This window comes from Dermacentor variabilis, chromosome 8, assembly GCF_050947875.1.
Source record: "Dermacentor variabilis isolate Ectoservices chromosome 8, ASM5094787v1, whole genome shotgun sequence".
NCBI classification, from domain to species: Eukaryota; Metazoa; Arthropoda; class Arachnida; order Ixodida; family Ixodidae; genus Dermacentor; species Dermacentor variabilis.
Window position 1 is genome coordinate 45581733 of NC_134575.1, and position 22523 is coordinate 45604255.

General features: G+C 46.9%; 3 protein-coding genes across 4 annotated transcripts in view; 1 reads left to right on the top strand and 2 right to left on the bottom strand.

Moving 5' to 3' along the window:
* The first annotated feature begins 3092 nt into the window (after positions 1–3092).
* Positions 3093–6784, top strand: LOC142590189 (WD repeat domain-containing protein 83). The gene has a single exon (XM_075702091.1). It carries the CDS (start codon positions 3216–3218, stop codon positions 4134–4136), a length of 921 nt encoding a protein of 306 aa, XP_075558206.1. The 5' UTR covers positions 3093–3215; the 3' UTR covers positions 4137–6784.
* Positions 4811–12145, bottom strand: agt (O-6-alkylguanine-DNA alkyltransferase). Of its 2 annotated transcripts, XM_075702093.1 has the most exons (5): positions 11900–12145; positions 11026–11172; positions 10710–10861; positions 9185–9342; positions 4811–6786 (listed from the first exon to the last, which is right to left on the bottom strand). In XM_075702093.1, the coding sequence occupies exons 3-5, from the start codon at positions 10853–10855 to the stop codon at positions 6524–6526; spliced, it is 567 nt and encodes a 188-aa protein (XP_075558208.1). In that variant the 5' UTR covers positions 10856–10861; positions 11026–11172; positions 11900–12145; the 3' UTR covers positions 4811–6523. The 2 variants fall into 2 exon arrangements, with proteins under 2 accessions (XP_075558208.1, XP_075558207.1); XM_075702092.1 differs by lacking the exon at positions 11026–11172.
* A 4333-nt stretch (positions 12146–16478) lies between these two features.
* LOC142590191 (putative aconitate hydratase, mitochondrial) overlaps positions 16479–22523 on the bottom strand; it is a 41164-nt gene continuing 35119 nt past the window's right edge. Inside the window, exons 17-20 of the mRNA XM_075702094.1 lie at positions 21418–21511; positions 18251–18383; positions 17432–17553; positions 16479–16993 (exon numbers count right to left, since the gene is read on the bottom strand). Of these exons, the coding sequence (XP_075558209.1) occupies positions 16862–16993; positions 17432–17553; positions 18251–18383; positions 21418–21511 (481 nt within the window). The 3' untranslated portion in view covers positions 16479–16861. The remainder of the gene's footprint in view (positions 16994–17431; positions 17554–18250; positions 18384–21417; positions 21512–22523) is intronic.

Sequence of the window (22523 nt, forward strand, 5' to 3'; positions counted from 1 at the left end):
TACGCGCCACTGTTGAGGACACAAGACAAGACAAGACAAGACAAGGTGCGTTGGCTCCAGGAATATTACGTTTTATTATTTCCTGTCTCATTATAATAAATATTGTGCAAGAAATCGGAATCTAAATTTATGACTTCTAGTTTGCACCGTTTCCGATCACAGCGTGGCTTTTATTTCTGAGATTACTGATCGTAATTACTGCTGGCAAATCGGGCTGGTCTCAAATCTTTTCTGTTTTATCTGCGGTGTACTTCCGAGCAGGGTTCCGGATAACGCGTGGATAGTCAAGTATTGAAGGTACATACATAGGGGGCAAAGCGTCGTCTCCTTTACCTATGTCGTTGCATCTAAAATTTCTACGAATAAGGTACCACATTTTTCTGGCCTTGGACACCATTTGTTCGATGTACCTTTTCCGAAAGGGGTAAGGCAAGGAATTTTACCAGCGGGATACAAAGGGCTGTTATCTTACTGATACATCTTCATACCGAACGAGGACTGCTTAAATTCTGCGTTTATACCTTCAGATTGTACGGTTAAAAATGCGGCACGGTTAAAAAAAGAACACAAATAACCTAGTTTTCCTAACACGAGAAAAGCACTTATCTGCATTATCCCTCAATTTTTCTGGTTCTAGATTTCCTCGACAGGAGAAACAAATTCTGCGGAATGCGCTTAGTAGCGCATGTCGCTAACACTATATACGGCGATGACCATTACCCGAGCTTTGTACAGGTCGAAGATTACGGACCTACGGATTACGGGATTTCAGGATGGACCAAAGGCGGAAGCGTTTGGTCCATCCTGAAAGCCGCCGTGAAGTACCGGTTGGTCCAAAAGCCGTGAGAAACGGAAGCTAATTGTTCAAATTCGCTCAGCCGCTCCGATATCTACGCCTGTTTGTACAGTCGATCTGTCTTATTCGCCTGCTGTGTTGTAAATGTGAACATAATACTTATTCCAAATGGTGTTGGTAATTTGATTTGCCGCTACGCTCGCGAACGCCTATCAACCGAATGCATTTAGTAGGCTTGTACGAATATCGATTTTATTCGTTCGAGGCGAATAGCAATTATCGTCGAATATTTTGAAGCAAATTAGTTTGAACAGTTGCGGGATTTCACATAACACATTGACACAAGTGCCAGATGTTGGCAAATCCAAAAAAAAAATATTCTTATTTTCTTGCTATGAAGTAAACGGGTTCGACTCTGGAGTCAGTTTATATTCAAATTGCCGCTGTTAAGATATTTCCATGCAAAAATGCCAGTTCAAGAACTCTTACTACTTCAGCCATACAGAAGAATTGCTTACAAGCTCTCTTAAAGTTTTATAGTGGCTTCGCGTTCATCCGTCGCGCGTTGTCACGATGCTGTGAAGTGCGACCTTGACTACGCGACGCCGCCTTTGTCGCGCAAATTCAGCTTGAGTCTTTCTGTCTACGCGCGCGAGCTTAACCCGTTAACAAACTTCACGCGACAGTTTAACGTCGCCGCCGTCTGCGTTAGCTGTTAGGCCTAAGCAGCGAAGTTTCACCGGGTGTCGACAACCAATATTGCTGCTTAGTGTCGCGTCGATTTTTTTTTTTCATTATATAACTGTAAAATCGAGGTGCGAGTTGTAGACAAATTTCGACTTGGGTGTGGCTTCACGGCAGCGCAAATTTTGCTTCGAGGTGTGGTTTCACGACGGTGCGTGTCGCACTGCCGTGAAACCACCTTTAGGGCAAAGTTCTCCACCTGGAGTGGCACCGAAGAGTTGGCCGAAGATATGATGTTGACGGTTCGTGCATCCGCGAATGGAAGCTGTCTTTACAAATATTTGGGTGTTGTCTGCGGTTACTCGTGCGGGTTATTCTCGCGTTTTCTTTTTTTTTTCAAGGTGTTGTAATTGGGCGTGCGGCTTATACGCGAGAACATACGTATATTCGTTCGTTCTGAAAGCTGATATTCGAGCGAAGCGAATATCGATGAGATATTCGAACATATCGAATATTCGCACAAGGGCAGTATTAATGTCTTCTTAGTATAGTGTCAGATCGAGCTTCCCCTATTTTTATTTATTTTTTATTTATTTTATCGCGTATGTATTTCTATGCTTACCAAACGAGAAAAACCATCCCTCCGTGAGACGACCGCTTTCGAGATAGCGCCCGCATCAGCGAGCGAACTAACCTTCGCGCTGCCTCTCGCTTGAACGCCAACGAAGCGGCGAGAACTGACGGAGCACACACCTCAGTCAGCCACTTTCGCAGGTCCCTTTCAACATACGCGCGCGCACGGTCTCTCTTCAACACTAACAGAGCGAGACGCTGTGAGCAGTCGGCACTCTTTGTGGGCATCGCAGATTGCTTTCAAGCTGTGGCCTGCGCGGCGGTGTCATACGAAGCCGCCGCCTGAGTACGTTCACGGTTCGATAATGGTTCGACGCGGATGGATAAGGCGCTAAAGGGACACAACGGCTTATAATGATCGGAACGTCATCAGCGCACCTGGCGCCTTGCGCACGCAGTAATTAGCTTCTGTCAGCAATGCTCCTTGTGCCGCCGTAGGCACCAGTTCGTGTCACCACCGCGCTGTCGTTAGTACTGGCCTTGAACAAGTTTCATAACATTGATAATGACACCGGGCTGCGTGGAGATCAGCAAGTAGGCACAGTGCTTACGCATACTTAGACATATCACAGAGGAGTTTCTGCGTGACATTTTTTTCTTTTTTGCGTCGATCAATGCCCTGATAAGAAATAGCAACACCAGCGAGGATACGAGTGCTAAAAGTACTAAAGCCTCGAGTTGTTGCAAGGAGTATTCAATCGCTGGCCATCCGTCACAACGCACATCAGTCGCGGGCACCCGGAACCGAAACCGAATTCGACAACACTAAGTTACAAAGTGTTAACGTCGACAAAAAGTACTTAAGGTAAATTTTGTCGCATGAAAAAAGAAAATCAAACGAGTAAAAAAGACCAAGAACCAAAAAAAAGAAAAAAACAGAAAACGAAACTGGACTCATCTAGCCACATCGAGCCTAGACACACTTTAGCCGAAGCCCTATGGATTGGGAAGTGCATGGCAGTGCATGGGAAGTGGAAGTGTTTCTCCGTTTCTCACTGTATTGGTAAGTGCGAATAGCTTGCGCGCTCGTGTGCCGGTTGTATTTTTGTAACGTAATATGGGCGCCTGAGGCGACGAGTTCGTCTCGGCAATCGCCGCAGCCATGGTAGCCGGCGTGCCCAGCCTCAACATCAAGCAGCTCGACTGCAAGCAAGGCGCCGTGCGCGCGGTCCGCTTCAGCGCGGACGGCAACTACTGCCTGTGCGGTGGCAGCGACCGCACCGTCAAGCTGTGGAACCCGTTCCGCGGCGCACTCCTGCAGACGTACCTCGGCCACGCCGGCGACGTGCTGGACATCCGGGGCTCGTGCGACAACGCCACCATCGCGTCGGCCAGCACCGACAAGTCGGTCGTGCTCTGGGACGTCACGACGGCCAAGAGCTCGCGCAAGTGGCGCGGCCACGCCGGCGCCGTTCAGGCCGTCTGCTTCAACGAGGACTCGACCGTGGTCATATCGGGCTCCATAGACGGCAGCGTCTGCTGCTGGGACACCAGGAGTCGGGCCCGCGACCCCCTGCAGGCGCTCAAGGAGGCCCGCGACGCCGTGACGAGCGTGCTGGCCACCGACCACGAGATCGTCAGCTCGTCGCTCGACGGGAAAGTGCGTCGCTACGACCTCCGCATGGGAAGAATGTGCGCGGACACGCTGGGTTGCCCGGCGACGCGAGTGCAGATGACGCGTGACGGCCTGTGCGTGCTCGTCAGCTGTCTCGGGGGCTCGCTGAGACTCCTGGACAAGTCGTCGGGACAGTCGCTGCAGCAGTTCGCCGGCCACAAGAACGCGCAGTTCTACCTCGACTGCTGCCTCAGCCAGGACGACTCGCACGTCTACTCCGGGTCCGAGGACGGCCAGGTCTGCTGCTGGAACCTCGTCGAAGGGTCGCTGGTGGAGAGGTTGAGGCACCCGACCGAAGCGCCGGTGTCGTCTCTGTCTCAACACCCGTCGAAAGCGGTGTTACTGACGGCGACTCGGGGACTGGTGTATCTCTGGGGAGAGCCAGAAAGCGTCGCCAAAGACCCCTGATGCGATGACTGCCGTTTCAGCATGGTGTACCAGATGATGGACGTGTTTCAGCCCGACCAAGCTAGAATAGGCGATACTAGCATCCGGTAGGGAGCTTGCATTGTGAAATGGAAACACCGTGGTTCCGCAATATCAAGAGGCTAGACACAGTTACCACTCAACATGCTCAAGATGAGAAGTCGTGTCGTGGCTAACGGATACTGTGCATTCAGAGATCGCATTTGGCCTCATTGTTGCAATGTTCAGCATTCGTATCTGTGCACCTTGTTTCATAAGTACATGGGTCGTCTGCTCATATTTACTTATGGTGAAGGGACATCACAGAACACAGCAAAGGTGGCTTCTACTGCACTGAAAGGCATCACTGCCAGTTGTCGCAATTCTTCGGCCCCTCCACCGTGTGCAAGAAATTTTAAGTTGAGAAGTCTGGCATGCTGTGTACGATCCACTTTATTTTGTGTAACAGCACTAATTTGTAAATACAAGGAAGAAGGTGCCAAGATGCCATAGCTGGGCTATGCGCAGTAGTTTCTATGCAGTGTGGATGCTGAAGACCAGTTACAAACTTTTGTTATAGAAACTTTGCGACAGACGCTCAGTTCCACAATTCAACATCAATGACGGGTCAAGCACAGATAACTGCAGCCAGGAAACATGAGTTTTGGAGGTTTGCAGACAGCTTGCAGGCAATATTTTATTGCAGCAACGTATCACATGACGAACAACAATTACAGACGCCATAAGACTCCTTACAATTTGGCAAACCTCCCCACAGTGATACATTTCTCTATTTGTATTACATAAGCAGGCATGCGTCAAATACATAATCAGACAATAGGCAAGCTGTGCACATCAAAGTTGCAGGCTCCAGCAACCAATTGCTCATGCATTCTTGCGTCAATATTCCTTACAACTTCTTAACAAGCAAACTTGATCTGCAGTTTCTCCGAATATGTGGATCAATACCTTTCAGACTGGTAGCACAAGGCAACAATTCACTCCGTTATCAAAGTTTCACACAAAGCAGTTCACTAGAGGAAGTGCCTCGGCAAAATCCTTCCTTTGAAGTTTTTACAATGAAAGCGCAATGCAAGGTATTGCAGCAAAAACTGGTGAAAGACTATAAGGTCATGTTCCATGCTTGTAGAAAAGCTACTGTTTAGCCATTCAGCTCTGTGCTAACTATAGGCATGAAGCAAATTATGAGTGCCTTCCTAATAAAAAGTCAATGCAGAACATCGCTGCCAACGAAAGTGCAAGAATGTCAACCTTATAGTTAACCATTGGCAAATCTTGTATTTACCAAATGTTCCTTTGTCATAACTGTTTGCATGAAGCTAACTGCGAGCACTTCAAGGAACTGTTTTGCTCTACTTTGATAAGCCAACTTCTCAAAGAGTACAACCTACAGACATTTCAGACCATGAACAAGCAAAAAAAACTTCAAAATGAAATTGGACACCAGCTGCTTTACAAGCTTTCAGCATGTTTAGCAATAAGGGACTCTGGTAATGGCTTAAATTTATTGGGACGGCAAGACCTGCGACAGTTGGAACTTTCAAGTAAAGGTGCCAACTCATTAATATTTACTCACTTGCACTGTTCCAACGTTTAGTGAAAACAACTGTAGCTTTCTTTACAAACTTGCTGCATCTAGCCGCTGATATAGACAACCAACTGACAACCTCAGCCTATCAATTGAAGTCGCTGCAAAGTAGCACGATTAACTACATTGCAAATGTGAAGTCCAATTTCATGGCCAGTTCCGTGACGGTGTCTTTCAGTTTCTTTAATATTGCCTTCGCTTTACATTGACAGCATAACCTGCAGAAGTTCTGACTTTACTAGCCAAGAGGCCAGCCGATGACTACTTTCGGTCATCCCCACAGTATTCTACATCTGGTAAACTGCAGTCCATTTACAAACTTGGTGCAACTAGCCAGCAATACTGAGGGCCAACAGGCTAGGTGACATTTTTAAGTCCCTACAAAGAGGCATGACTAAACTGGCCATGTTCATTGTTTACAACTCAAGCTGGTCATTCTGCAGGGCACTCTGTCCAATATATGGTGGCTCATGCATCGCTAAAATGGTAACAAAACGTAATTCTTGCCTTACAGTATTCCTTCCCATCATAAACACAAGTTCATGAACATAATCACTGTGCGCCAACCATCCGGTAAACGCCATTTTAATGACGTGCGAGCAGACACCATATTTTGGGCAACTGTTTGCGGAAAAGCCAGCTTGGCACATTTTAGAGGGACCTCTTATGTGACCATGGCACAAAACTGGCCAATCCAGTGGCCAGGGCTAGTTGGCAGGCCACCAACAGCAAGCTTTATCACAGGTCTTGCGCGACTTCTTTTCGATTTCCTCGCAGCGATTTAGTAGCAAATGCCCTCGTGATGAAGGAGCCACTGTTTGACGTTGTCTCGCTTCCCCCCGGCGTAATGTCCCAGGGTGCCGTCGTGCCGCACGACACGGTGACACGGCACTAAGAGCTGGAGCGGGTTGTTCCGCATGGCCGAGCCAACGGCCTGGGAAGCCCGGGGGTTATTGCAGAGCCTTGCCAACTCGCTGTAGCTCACCGTCGTCCCTGGACCGATCTTCTCGGACAACGTCCGCCACACCGAGGCCCAAAACGAGCCTGCGGCGACAGCAATAGCATGAGCATATAGTCACCATAATATTAGTTATTTATTTTCAGGTTACTGCTATGTGTCTGATGAGACCTTAAGCTGGAGTGGGTAAACACATTTTAACATAAATATGTTAAATGTCACGAGTCATCGGCCACGCCGTGATTATTTCTCGTAAAGAAAAGTGAAAGTGCACATTGTATTGGTGTAAAAGCTAAAGAAGTCTATAACCTGAACATGGAGGATTGAAGCGTGTGAACAAGAACGAGCATGCTTTGTAAATTCTTGCACCAGATTGAGATTGCCATGATTTTCTGGCAGTTCGATGCTTTTAACAATAAACACTGAGAAGCGAATACGAATAAATGTCAGGCTCCAAACTGCAGGCGATGTGTGCCTTCAAAAGCTAACTGCAACAAAATTTGGATGGTATAAAAAGCCCACTTTCAGATAGTGTAGGCATGTAGCATTCTCAGTACAACATGTTAAGTGTGAAATACAAAAGGATTCATCACAGAAGCTTGCAAAAATAGCTTTTTTTCTCATTTAATATTGATAAAAAGCACCACCATTATTGCTTGCAAAAAATTATGCAAAACACTGAAAGCCAGCACGGATCTTTAGCATGACCTCAAACAGTTGTTGCCACGCTGAAAATCTAGAAGGCAACGTGCCGAGATTTCACTCACATGTGCTAACCATCGGGATGCATTGTCTGCTAAGACGAGATTTAAGGGCTGTCAAGAAAACATCATGATTAGCAGCCCTTCCCAAGATATATTCAGGAGCGGCGTAATTCGTGAAGTCAACATTTCGCTAGAAAAAGCGATTGCCGACGTCTGCAATGGGCAGCGTCCCGGGGATACTGAAGTAGGCGTCAAGCATCCATGTTTACAATGCAAGAACAAACCTCATCACACCACCTACGAAGAATCTTTTGTCTCATTTCATCCACTCTCCACATTGTGCTGTTTTTGCTTTCCATGACGTTAACCTACCAACTCGCCCCATCTCACCATTTTCATTCCCGTTTATGTTTCGCGTTCACAGAACCACTATTGCCATTTGCTGAAAAAATACTTGAAAGGCGCTTGCAATGTTGCAGTGCCCCTTTGACTACAATGAACTTCAACAACCTGGGGTTCCTTAATGTGCACCTGAATTGAGAGAGTAAAACTTTATTCAATGTAAATAAAGATGGTTGGAGCCCCTATTCCAGGGCCCCACTGGCACGAGCCATGGTCACTCGCGCTCAGCATCGGAACACCGCAACCATTGAGCCACCGCGGCATGTTGTTATGTGATCTACATCAAGATCTACATTGAAAACAGAGCCTCCTCCAACTCGTGAAATGATGTCGAGTGTTATGGTCCGACCACACACTCATTAATGAGGACGAGGTGAGGTCGAGGTGAGGTTGCTGGAAGTTGAGGTGAAGCATGCAGTGAAGTTGTAAAATTCGATTGGAGGCTGAGGTGAGGTCAGGCCTTCCAAGGCCTTGGGTCGCAAGCCTCAGTGTGGTCGACATAGTTCTGTAGCACACGAAAGAAAAGAATGACCGACATATCGACTATGGGACCGATCACTGAGCACGCATCCAGTGGCTATTTTTGTTCTTCTCTCTTGGCTTCTTGATGTGAGCCGAGATGTGCACTACGGCTCGAGACATTCGACCGACAGGTGATGTTCGCCGCACTTTCTAGCAGCGCTCAACTGACGTTTGCAGTAACAGAAAAGTGCTGTCTGTTACTCTGCCCTCTCACTGCCAACTGCTAGCTGCCTGGTTGGCTCAGTTTCTAGAGCGACTGCTCCAACAACACACTGGTGACGTGTTTGAACACTGAACCAGGACAAAGCTTTTTCTTGTTCCCTGAAGGACCCATATGGGTTTCGTATGTGTTGTGAATCTACCTCCAGTCAGTCGATTATCGTTCACCACACTTATTTCTGGTAAGATGAAGCACTGATGTTAACTATTTGTGGGCAAGAAAGCAGGCAGTACTCAAATGTAACCTTTTCATCCATGCTGGAGAGTAAAGGCTGACATACTGGTATAAGTGCAGCAGAACAATTGACCCATTTCAAAACTTTTGTTAGTCATGCAGCTTGGTGACGAGAATATTACAGCAATATCTCCAATTAAAATGACACTTAAGAGTTACCACACGCTGCCAGCTGCACGTCGAGCAATTTCATGCACTCCGCATACACAACGGATGAAAAATTCGCACTAGCTGCGAACATATAGGCTAGGCAAAGAATATGCAGGCCGCCAAATCTTGGGAATGATGCGTTACAAAAAAAAATGTCTTGCTATTTATGAAACGAGTCTATTATAAGCAGCACATCAGCATGCCACCCTGGATAAGGAATTAGAATGCCTCTGACACAAAAATGCAGCAGACCTCTAGGAAAAACAGTTGGTCCACAGATGGCAGGCAGTGGCCTTTGCTCTTGGCATGGGCTTTTGAAGTAGGCATCAAGCCAAGACAAGCAGCTTAGCACAGGTTGGTACGTGTAGCCATTGTCCTCAAACTCCTGGCTCACCAACTTCACCTCAATTCTGACAAGAAAAAAAAAAGAACAAGCATCATTGTTTAGCCAGGTGCAAGTTTGGGCTAATAAGCTGGATGGGATTAAACTAACTGGAACTAAATGCACGCCTGGACAAAAGAGAGAAATTGTGAAAGTAACCACCATGTTCTCATCCCTTCTTTTCTGTTTATTTTTTGTCCAAGTTCTACCTAGGCGCTGTTAGTCCAATCATCTCTGCTAGCAGTTACTGTTGGAAGGCAACCAGCATAGAAAAACACTACAGCACTAGATCCACAGTATAGACATGGTGTTATTCAGAAATTATTTGACGTGAAAAAGTGAGAAAGGGCGGAGACTGCCTCCAAAAGGGGCACAACGCTCGTGGGCCTCGCAAGTGGAGGAGACAAGGCACAGAAAAGAAAGACAATGGCGACAAGTAGTAATGCTGCAGCACCTTATAAATCGATTACATATTTTGTAGTAAAGCTGTGATGCTCTTATAACATTGTGATTATTTTGTACAAGCCTTTTGGACACCCATGCACCAGTCTTGATAGGTGGTCTCGTCAATGTTCAATGCCTGCTAAAGAATTTCCAAGTCAATGTACTACACCAACCTGCATGACTGATTTCGGCTTCAAATATTGCCGTGCTACAACAGCATCATTCTGACCCACCAAAGAGCCTAGAATGGGCATCAGTGCAAAAGTTGGAAAGAATTTGGTATGTAGCGTGGACTTGCCATATACTGTCATATGTAGCTCCTCATTCGAGGAAGCAGAACCAAAAAATTTATTAAGTCGTTACGGTAGAATGACGAAAGACAGAAACTGGCTTACTTGTCAGTGCTAGCATAAATCAAACATCAGAATTTCAGTGTCCGGCAATGAATGCCACAGCTGAGTAATTTTCCATAGTTCACTGGTGATCCTAAGCTTGTTTGCAATTGCAGTAAAGCAGCCACTCAACTACGTAAATAATGACAGACCAACATGAATAGTGCCTGAAAAGTGCAAAGGATACGAGATGTTTGACTACTCTCAAACTAAGCAAATGAGAACACGCAACACAAGCACACTGGTCTTCTTTGTGCTCTGTGTGCTTATTTCAAGATGTAGTTGAATAGTTGTATATGTCACTAAGGGCACAACTTTGAATTATATGGCATTTTTTCTAAGTGACAGTGTGGTGTACAAGGTTGTGTTCATTCTCGAATCATGTAAAAGTGCATTTTAAGCAATTCAGGCCAGGCAACAGCCCTCAATATCTGCACCATCCACGCCCGATCCACATAACTGCAACCGGTTACAGTATGCTATGTTCAACTATGGAATCCCTGCATGTCCCTGGATGAGAAATGCCAAAGAAACAATGACGACCGGCTAAATACGGTACCTCGGGTCCGGGGAGAAAAGTGCTTCGTCATCCACCTGATGCAAGCTGTGCAGACCGTGCGGGCAGCTCTTCACGGCAAGGCGGCCAATGGGGCTGCTTAGAACGTAGTCGTTGGTCGGGCCGTAGGGGCACGACTTTCGCTTCATGACGGTCTAGAAGGAGAGAAAAAGGCTGACAAAATAAAGCTCATAAACTACACTCTGGGTGTCAACCATTTAATAGTTTAGATAAGCCTCTTCACGAGTTTCATCTGCAAAAGGCAATGAAAGTGTATGCAGTTGCACTGCGTTGAGGCGTTTGTGCCGCTTTTACTTACCGCCGTGGAAGATTCGCTCTCGTGGGCTAGCTTTGTTCGGACTCGCCGAACACAGCGCTTATGGAACAGTACCTGCCGTCTGCTTAAAATTGGAATTAGCTTGAAAGGTGCTAGGCTCCTTCACCGCTCCACTGGTCGCACAGGAACCTTTCGGTGCAGGGAAAAAACAAAGGCTCGCGTAGCAGACAGCCGCGGTTCAACGTGCGCGGCCGGGTACAAAACTCGCGGGCACCGCAAATTTGCCACGCTTCGCGGTCGGAACGAGCAAACGACCGAATTTTGATACGCGCAAGAAAAAAAGAAACATACTGTAAGACCTTCAGAAATACTTTATGTTGCGTAGTACTGCGAAATAGATCAACATAAATTGTTACAGTTTGCGTCACACGCCAGCTTTGGTGCGTACTCGCTGCCCTCATGCCGGCAACACTGGAGAGTCGTCGCTCGGATGGGACATTTCTTTGTGCGTGGGGTTGGACTTGTCGCCGTTGCGCGCAAAATCGCTAGGCAGTCGATTTGTGTGTTCTACAATATCGCTCCGAGAAATTTTTGGCAAAGTGCGGTAAAGCTCCTGCGCAGGGTTGAAATATTGCAACGGGAGCTGCCTGTACAGCTACGCGTTTCGCAGCAAACTCGAAACAACTAGTGCATGAATTATGCGTGAAATTACAAACACGCCGAATAACTTTATGGCATAGCCAGTGACGTTAAATTAGGCGTTTCAGAATACGTTCCATATTTGGAATTTAAAGCGTAATATGCTTCCCGCGCGCTTGAAAGAGTCGACAATCTCTCCTGCTCAAAAATACACAGTACGAAGGGAGGGGGGTCAAACCAATAGAGTTTCTCACTATATTGGTCAAACCAAACCAACCTGTCAATCAGCTGTTTTCAAAAGCCCGGTCATGCAGTTCTCCAGGACTGGCACCTCCTGAAAAGTGCACTCGGGTGCGTTTCAGTAACGCTCTTGTGTGGTGACAGTGGCCACGAACTCACAAATGCAAGGAAAAACACTCATAACGAGCTATTCGCGCGAAACCATTGGTCCCAACAGGCACAGCAGCAACCTAAACAAGCGGCCATGCAACCGGCAGTGGCACCCACGTGATCAGCTTGGTATCTGGATCGGCTGTGCTCTGCGACTGCTAGTAGCGGCCTACTCGCTCACTTCTTATCACGGAGGCCTATAGTGGATTGCCCTCCATGCTTCTGATATTCTAGCTCACTGTACTTCTGAAACAAGCGATGTCCCAAACACGGTGACTATGACGTCATCGGTCTGGCCACCTGCAGTACAGCAAAAGCACGGCCTTCAAGATCGGCGTCCGTCACTCGGATGGAGCCGTCGTCACATGCCGTCGTCTTGTCCTTTTCGACAGTTATCCAAGCGTTTGACATGACTAAGGCAAAGAAGAGCGTGATGAAAGCAATGAAAGTATTGTCGGCGTCCCTCCAGTCGTCCTCACATCGACGCAGCATAAGTTGAGAGATGCGACGCTGAAATTTCATCACCTTGCCCCTAATGACGGAAGGTGGACAGCATAGCCTATGGTGAAAGATAGTACATCACCAAGTGCCATTTATGCAGGCAGCACGAGCTTACCGTACTACTCGATCACTAATCTTCATCAACATGTCACTATATGTCCTTGCAGTCTGCTCAACATTTGCATTGAAGCATTTGGTAGGTGGAGTACGGTGGCAGTAAAAATTCCGGTGCAGAGTCCAAAAGAATGGAAATTTGGTGTCGGTGAAGTACATAAGAGAGAACTGTGGGCAGGTGAACATCTGGAAGCATCTAGCAAATCCTCCACGTGTGCTTTACAGAATACACACTAATTTATTTATACATTGCTCGACATGCTAAAAGTGAAAATGTACCTTTGTCTAATTTAAAGGGACACTAAAGGTTACCAGAAACTCAAGTTAAAGTGGTAGAGCAATGTTCTAGAACGTCTAAGGCGTCAATATAATCGCGAACAGAGCTTTAGTAACCGAGAAATTGAGGTAAATGCATGACACGATTTGAGACCCCCCAGCGACATTCCGGTACTAGCCCGATGACGAAAGGTCTCCTCATAATTTGTGTTACTAATACTCAACTACTCGTATTAAAAATATCATTTCATTCGATTATAAGCCGGAAAAAATGCTACTTGTCTACGTCTATTCGATTCTAGGAAAAAATAACATTTTGACGTTACCCTTCAGTAATATGGGTGTTCGAAAGGTTTCGTTTTCGCTCGACTCTGCGCCGCGCACGCTTTGGAGTTTCAGTAGTTTCGTTATCGCGTCGTGCTGTGAGGGTTCTGCTCGCGAAACTTTCATTTGGAACAAGCAGCGAAAATGCCACGTCCATGTGATGTCGTGGGAAGCCCTCGTTGCTTTCCCGCTCCGGAGAGCCGGTGTCGAGGCCGCCGTCGTCGTACGCAACGACGCCGGCAGTGCGAGCCCTCAGAAGCAGGTCGCGCTCGTCGGTGCTCAAATCGCTGAAGTTGAGCCCACCATCGCGAGCCAATCTGTCGGTGTCAGGTTCCATTGCGACGAGCGTCGAAGTTAGCGTCATAGAATGAAGTACCAGCTTATGGGCGTCTTGCGCTGGAGTGTGAGGTATAGTAGCGGCACCTGGTGGCGGTGCGGGAAACGACATCTGGGTCGTGCCAGCTTGGGTCGTATTGAGCCCTGGCTGTGGCGAAGCACGTTTCTAGGCCGAGTTTTGCGTCGATTCGCACATTTTTATGCCCTGTTGCGAGTGCGAAAAGGCTCGTCGCTTCTCATAGACCACGCCGACCACGCTGCGAGCTCGCTGCAGCCTATAGTTTAACGAAAACGGACTCTCCGTGTGCCGTGGGACGTAACGTGGGACGTAATTCGTTCTCCTTCCGCTAGCCACCATACTCCCGCTTTCGCTCTGCTGTCGGCTCTGTCTTGGCTCTGTTTCTGGCCGCGCGTTCGCGTTTTGCGCAGAAAAGCCGTAGCGCCGTCTGCGGACGCCGTTCTACTCACCGATGGCGCAACGTCACTAGGAGACCATGATGTCAGTTCTCCTCGATCGGAGGGCGGGCGATTTGAACTGCGCTAGAGGTACGCGGACGCTTCAGAACGCATTTTCTCTTAAAATAAGTCTCTCCTTGGCACGAAACAAGCGTTTCGAGGTTTCTGGGATGGTATTTCAACAGTCCACGTTGACTTAATAGTAACCTTTAGTGTCCCTTTAACGACCAATGTTAATGGTGCCGCACAAACTATGCCAGTTTTTTGCATTGTCATCACCAGAGTTGTGACAGTGCATTTACCCATAATGTGAATTCTGATGTGGAGTCTCAGAACAGGAATGAAAATTCTGTTGAAGTCAAACTTGGGCAACAGCACATCAGGAGGTGGAGGGCTCCTCCACTGAGATCTCTTTTGCCACTAATGCATCATTAACTGAAGAAATTTCCTGAAGTGGCCAAGTATTCCAGGTAACTGCATGCACGAAATGGCCCTGTGGAAAACGTCAAAGGGCTATATCAAATGTCTAAAGGCTTGCTCCCACAAATGCAGAAAATGAGGAGCAAGAGATGCCTTTTATTGAAAAGCAGTCGGTGTTCCAAAAGGGGGTTAGGCATTCAGCGTTTTCAACGAGCCAGCTCACCCCATCGTATCACAGAGCAAGTACATTCATGGAGCCTTGATATTAATGTTACCCACGATAGCCCTTTTAAAATAGCCCTTTTTAAAGCCTCAAAACCCCCGATATAAGATAGCCTCATATGAACACATGAAATCGTGTTTTTATAGAGGGACCTTATATGACCAAGTGGGATTATTGGATATAAACGTTATGTGAAGAGTTCTTTGATGAAGAATGTCTAATCGCTTTTTCTAGGGCAAAGCTAAGCTTCCCTCTCAATTTAATTATTCACAACAGTCTTGCCAGTCTGGGTTTACCTATGGTCTCTGACCTGGAGAGAGTTTATAAAAGTAGGCCAGGAATCAGGTGCACCCACGTTGTGAAATCACAAATACATACACACATTTTACCCCTTGCTACAGTACATTCTCACCTGTGGCAAGAACCACCAATGCCTACTGTGCTACTATAAACACAATGGCTATTTTGTGAAGGCAGAGAGAGTGTGACGGTATATCCTGTCAAGAGTAGCAATTTGGGCATGTTAGTTACGCCTTGCCAAATAGTTTTTGTCGCCAACAGACATGCACAAAGAAAGGTGGGTACAGGGCACAACGAAGCACTCATGCACTTCCTGTCCTTTAACCCACGTTTTTTGTCTCTGCATGAGTCGGTGCAAAAATTATTTTGCAAAGCACGCCCTGGGTACTCGAGAGAAGCAGTACAAATAGTGGCCTTCGGACACACTAACATAAGTGTTGAAAATGCCAGGTGAAGATGAGTGCATTGAACCATGTTGCACCCAAGTTAACGACATGAGCATGTAGTCTCCTGCTAAAATAGCTAGATGGAAACCGGGCTTTACGGTTTATTCAACCCCCACGGGAATGGCGGGTAGTATTAGTATGCATTAATTTTTCTATAATTTGGTAAGGCTTTGTTGAGAGGGCAAGCTGCGTCTATTATGCAACATCAGCGGCATACAGAAGTCTCCACACTTTCTGTGTGTGATTAAAATAAAATGAGCGCTCGCCTAAGGTTGAAAGAAATAAAACAGGAGTATGCATCTTACGGGCATGTCTCACTGAATACGGATGGGCTTTTGGGCCTCTAAAGTAGGGTGCGCGGCTGCATACGTGCTTAGGCGCACTCACAGGCGTGCGCAGCCACGGACGTGACGAGCGCCAGAAATTGCGACGCGCACCAACTTACAGCCCCCTCCCCCTCCTCGCGCACACTTGATCGCGTTACAATGAGCTCCCTCCCCTTCCCGCTCTTTCCATTTGCTTGTGCGGGAAGGCGCCCCCACTCGTGAAACCACCATCTTTCTTCTCTCACCCTCGCACACTTCCACTCGCACCTAAAGCACAAAGCGCGCGGCGCGCGATAGGCTCTTATCGCACTTGGACTTGACATGGAACATGATGCGGCTCCACTTCAGCGGTCGCCCTAGATGCGCCTCCCGCCATTTGAGAGCTGCGTTTGCAAGCAGCTGCTTGTAATTGAACTATTTGACCATCTGCGTCCGCGGAAGTTTCCATTTATTGTCTTGACATGCGGTGGAGGCGAAATTTCGTTATATTGAAACTGCACACGAACACACTTCATTATAGTGAGGTTCTAAATACATGGTGCTCTATGGACAAGAGGTTATGAAAAGTTCAGTGCTTGATTATATCGAGAACTTCGTTATACTGAAGTTCGTTATATGACGGTTGAACTTCATATTACAGTATAAGCATTGTACTTGATGTCCTGTTGCATGAGAAAAAAAAAACTTGCAGGGGACATGATGCCACAGTCATCCGTGCAATCGGCATCACCAGAAACACACACCTTTGAAGGAGTGCATTTTTTATTTATTTTGTCTACCTCTACCTTCCTCTTCCTAGGCGTGCCCTCATGCACTAGACATTAAAAAAAATCATAATAAACGTTGCACACAGTTCTTCCTCTAACAAGCAAGAAGATGAAGGGGAAATGTCCAGCTGATCACACACACACAAATGGCAGTGCGATTCTATGCTGCAGATTCTGCAAGAAAAAGATGCTACGTTGAGACGGTGGCAAGGCGAGCGAGACTGGAGAGTCATGCTGGTGGTGTTGACGGGAAAAGAAATTGTAGACTCCCGCACTTTTTTTCTTTTTCTTTTCTTTTTGCCCACTCGGGAAGACTGTGCTTGGCTTCTGTACACGATGTTGCCTGCTGCTGTTGTCGCACTACTTGACTTCGGCCATGCGGTTGAGCGCGCTGCCGGCACGGAACCACTCCAGCTGCGTCGCGTTCATGGTGTGGTTCAACGTGATGGTGTCCTTGGAGCCATCCTTGTGCTTGATCTCACACTTGACGGGCTGTACGTGACAAAGAGAAAGAGGAAAAGACTTTTAAGAAACCGAGTTCCAAGTAAGAAATAGTTGTCCACAAACCATCGGAGGACCAGTGCCGGAGTCAAGCGAAGACCTCCGGACACACAGTCACAAAGTACTACTGTAGTACTAAGTATCATCCCCACGCAAGATGTCATGCTAGCAGCTCCTGTAGACGTTAAAGCCAGATTTTTTTCTAATGCTTTTTATAGAAAATTCTACGCTTTCTATAGAACTGCATTTAAGCTCAGCACACATGGGAATGTAGGAGGGGTTCAAGGCCTTCTCCAAGTGCAGTATCTAGTTTGAACAGAATCCCGCCGCTGCAGTATTCAGTATGTGTGCACAGCGCCCGTGCAAGCCATCATTCCCTCTGAAGGTCTACAACCAATACCACAGTCAAGTGCTGGAATCGGTGCCTACCTTGCCAGGTGCGAGGTCCTTGAGGCCGAGGAGTGAGATCTTGTCGTCTGACTTGATCTTGTCGTAGTCGGCGGGATTTTGGAAGGTCAGCGGGAGCAGTCCCTGCTTCTTGAGGTTCGTCTCTGCAAGGGGGAACAACACGGTGATCATGCCCATACTGATAGCCTTTCTCGACAGATCGAGACAGACAATGAACCACTTGTTTAAGGGTCGCATCTTGCACTGCTTGGCTGTATGCATTAGCAATGTTAAAGAACGTATGCAAAGGATAAATACTGGGCCACCACTGGAACTGCTGTGGCTACCCCACATTACCTGAAGAGAGATTTTGCTAGGGATGAGCCAAGCAAATCTGAGCAACAATGACGACTGCGCAAAAGCAGACACTTGATTTTTCCAGAAACTACTACAACGATGGTGGATTAGATTTACTGGCCACGTAGACAATAAGGAAGTTATTTATTAAGGTGCTGGTGAGCTTTGTGCGGTAATCATTTGTCAAATAATGTATATTTAGAGCCCCTATAGTAGCTGTTGCTGCACTCATACCAATTTAAAAGCGAGCACAGTGCAGTGTTGCACAAACCATTCTCAGCTTCCCAAGTGGCTCGCTCTACTTGTTTCAAACGTGCAGCGCATATTGTGAAAAGCCCGTCCACACATGCCGAAACGCCTGCGCTAAGCAGTTCCTGAAAAATTCTGTGGTTTGCTCTGAAAAAACTCGAACATCCCGAAAGGTGCAACTCAATGCCTAGTACCCCAGCTGCAATCCCAATCCCCACAGTCGCAGAACAGGTCAAGCCCAAAACGAAAACGTACCGTGGATACGAGCGAAGCTCTTGACGATGATGGCGTGACCTCCTAAATGCCTCGGCTCGAGTGCTGCATGCTCTCGGCTGCTGCCCTCCCCATAGTTTTCGTCGCCTACCACGCACCACTTGATGCCCTCGGCCTGTCACAAGAGAGAGGAAATCGTGCGAAACACAAGTGTCAGTAACTTGCTATTACTAACCCTTTATGGACAAGACATACAAACAGCCAAAGGAAATGTTTATTTTTCAATGAAATGCGTAAAATACACTGAGAATAAGGTTATTCGTGAATAAGTGGACAGCACGAAAGGTGAAGACGCAGAAGAGGCACATAACCACCACATGCTAACAACCGTTGTTAGCCAGCGCTGCGTGTGGTTGTTATCTGCCTCTTATGCGTCCTCGTCTTTCACGCTGTTGCCCAATTCAAGATGTTCAACCAACTAGCCAACGTGTCCATTTTATTAAGTGATATCCAACAAAAGAAAGAAAATATATGTGCTACAGCAGAAATTTTTTTTAGCAACAGGTGGGCAACACCAGGCAGGACACTGGAAATGAGCTTCAGCCCACGCCACCAACTTTACATGGAACTTGTGCAAACATTTCTCGTTCGATGTGAAAAAACTGCACCTTGAATTTACTCTCTACGTTACCTGTGAAATATGACTGCAGCCAGGGATCTTGCATCAGTCTTTCCCCTTTGACCTTGCTTTCAAAAGAAAGCTGATTACATGCCTAACTTCTTCCTCGACCTCTGTTCCTGCTCTATTCCAACATGTGATGCTTGCCTCAAACTCCCTACTCAAAACTGAACCTTTGTTACAAAAAGAAGGGAAAAAAACATTTCTGGTATGTTGCCTGTAGGCAACTCTTGTCCATAAAGGGTTAAAGAGCACTGACGTTATATTTTAAAGTGATAGCATTAATGGCCCCTTGTCGCAAAAATCTGGCGTCGGCGTCCAGCATCGGACATTGTTTGCACAAAAAGACTTTCGAACCACCCATATCCAGGCCCTCCATGTGGCGCAAGGAAGTTACTGAATTGAATTTCCGAAGCTAAAATACGTGGAAAAATCGTAAAGTACAACTTACACAAAACCTACAGACATGATAGCATTGGATTGTAATTTGAATACACAAGAAAACATAATTGCTTAACAAGAAAATGTAAAAATGTATATTTTCTAGAGTTTCTACCATGCATAGACCAGCCATGGGATCCGCCATTTGCGCGAATGTCTCTGAGGCCACGGAGCAGCGCGACCGTTTTCTTGCAATATCTCCAGATGGTACACACCTTCGCTGCATCGCGGCCCATGCAAGAGGCCGCGTTTCAACCAGAAAGCCCGGCTTCGTGCACAACATTCATCGCGAGCGTTTCCCAGTAAGCGTTACAGTTACATACGCTGCAGTTGCTGGGAAGCGTGAGAAGGAGTCGGGGACCTTTGAATGCTATCACATCCCACTTTTAAAGGCAAAGCTTAAGTGTCCTCCAAATTTTTTTAAACTTGTCTTTTTTTGCTTTTTGGAGTAATTTAAGAGTCCAAACCCCGTAAACCCTAGAAAATATAGTGTAAAGCATCAGAGCGCCTTAAGTAATTCACTACAACACTTGTTTCTGCAAACCAGTTTTCGTTTTGGTACCCACCAGGTGGATGCGTCAGCGGGTCATGATACGCTGGCTCATTTCTTTCCTACAATCACTGTGGCTACCACATGCGAGCACAGTCACAAGAAACGGGCGCCACACTTCTGTTTGATTCTTTATGAGCAACGTCTTGATGATCATTACAATGTTCCCCTCATAGTCTTTAATATCCTCTGGCACAGTTTGCAAGCCCATCTATAAAAGCTTCCAAGGCAAGCTTTGAAAATGTAATCGAGATCTTCAATGAAACTTGCCTTTCAAGTTATGCCTCTTCAGCCCCCCAAGCTCTGGTGCAGACAAGACATGCAATTTGGATCTCAGTTGACCAACACGATCCGATCCTCCCAAATTTCAAGCACGATCTCCAAGTATACGTGCCAATTGGGCATAAGGACATACAGTGCTATCTTCAGGGAGCATCTCACTGATGCAGTATGAGGGATAACACAGTGCACACCTCATAGATTGGCTGCCGGTGCTAAAATGAAGCACTGAGCAGGACACCATCCTGGACCTTTCTGTAAATGCCTTCAAAACGAGAGAAGTTGGTAACTCACAAATGAATGGATCCGGGACATGGAACATGTAAAATGCTTAACAGATGCTGTTCCTTCACAAACAATGATGCATGGTTGCTGCACATGGCCGTCACAATGGGGTCTGCTGAGCCGGCATTTTGCGCGAAAAAGCAATCGCCGAGACCTGCTGTCGGTCACCCGACCTCTGTCAATCACTGGTGTCGCCCATAGTATGGCATGAGACACGCATCTGCAGCATGATCTTTGTCAATTGTTAGTTTTCTTTCTGATAAAACGCAGCACAGCAGTAATTGGAGGTCTCTGGGAGAAGCTTTCATCAGGCAGTGGACTACATAGGATGATGATTATTATGATATTAATGATGATATTAAAAAGTCGCAGTTTCGCCCAAAAGGCGAAGCATCTATTGGAATAGCAAATCAGCGGGCTGCTATACGAAGTAAGGATAGTAGTTTTACAGCTGTATAAACTTGTAAACATAGGCATACTAATTTAATTAACAAGCATGGTGTCATGCACGCACAAGCCGACATGAACACATCTCATTCAATGACCGTGGAAACACTCTGTCAAAATGCTGCAGCGAAGAAATGCAGCAGCAGCAGCAGCAGCAGCAAGCGATTGAGCTTTGTGCAGCCGCCTGCATCCAATGTGGACTACACCACGAAAACACAGTGCAGCATGGACTCCGTAACCGTCACAGATAGCATTCAAGATACAGCAGCTCGGCCAGGCCCCCCTGCCTACCCTCCCCCCAAAGCCTGGCACATGACTGATGGTGGCGTGCTTCCTCCCCACTTTCTGCTGTTGTGTGTGCAATATTGAGCCGAGATCACCGGCTTACCCTTGAAAGCTTTCACTCGCACATACAGCGTACATCGCGACGCCATGATTTGATCGCCCTCAGACTTTATACGGAACTTCATGGGCGATGGCAGAAATGTGCCTGGAGTGTTCATACAATTGAATAAAGCTGTCCATTACCTTGTACTTGCGTGCTGTGTCGGGCACACCGCCCCACTCGCCAGTGTGTCGATGCTGGACCTTATTGGCTTCACCACTCTCCTCACTGATGGCCCTGCAAATTGGGAGAGAGCGTGACCACACATATTGAGCACAAATGTCGGGAAGACTGTTTACTTACTTACATACCTTGCCTTACCTTACCCTATCCCGCCTTACCTTACCCTACCCTATCCCACCTTGCCTTCCTACGCTACCTCAGCCACCCGTTTATCTACCTTTTCAATTTGGAAAGATTGTTTCACTAAGCATCAACATATCCACATGGTGGTTAATTCCCACGAGCTGCTACCAGATGGTATTAGTTACTGTCCTGTCGACGATGGCATCCTCATCGTCATCGTATCCCACTGGATTGAGACCATGTAGGATAGCTCCAGTGTGTTCCAAGAGTATTTCGGCTGTGCCAAGGCACACTGTTTAAGCTACACAACGTTTTCAGGTGCATAAGAGGGCACCTCTGCAAGAAGTGTGTGTGTAGATTTTGAATTAGTAGTGTGCGTTTTTGTTCGAGATCGTGGTCAAGAGCTTCAGGGTGACAGAAATCTCGACCAGTAATGGACTGCATAGAAGACTACCAGTTTCGGCAGAGCACGAGTGAGGCAAGTTCATCAAAAGACAAGGACAGCAGAAGCAACAAAGACAGCTGAATACAGTAGGCCCTCATCCCTATGTTTTAGGAAAAAAACAACACAAGAAAGAGCACACTGTGAAAAAGCATGAACAATCGGAAGTCACTAAAAAAATTGACAGACTCAACTGTAGTTGACATCTATGTAATGTGAGGTTTTCCGCATATCGCTGCAGCACGAGACACTGATGCGTGCCAAGCTAGTGAGGGGGCTGAGACACGCATTGTCGAATTTATGGCTTCGGCAAGCTTACATTTGCACTCGGCGAATTTGGCCTGGGTCAGCAGCTTCTTCGAGCAGGGCACTTTGGCGGGAAGTTTTGACGTGCCCACTCAGCGCGAATCATTGCGGCACGAGACGTAGATGTGCATCCAGCAGGGTAGGGCCCAAGCGATCCGAGAAGCACTTTGTTGTTTTCCCACTGCGCAGTGTTTC

Excerpts from the sequence above, each read along its gene's own strand:
- LOC142590189 (XM_075702091.1), top strand. The coding sequence starts at position 3,216 with ATGGTAGCCGGCGTGCCCAGCCTCAACATCAAGCAGCTCGACTGCAAG.
- agt (XM_075702092.1), bottom strand. The coding sequence starts at position 10,855 with ATGAAGCGAAAGTCGTGCCCCTACGGCCCGACCAACGACTACGTTCTA. Across the intron at positions 9,343-10,709 it reads CTTTTCTCCCCGGACCCGAG|AATTGAGGTGAAGTTGGTGA; the intron begins GTACCGTATTTA and ends TTTTCTTGTCAG. Across the intron at positions 6,787-9,184 it reads ACCAACTGTTTTTCCTAGAG|GCTCGTTTTGGGCCTCGGTG; the intron begins GTCTGCTGCATT and ends CTGTCGCCGCAG.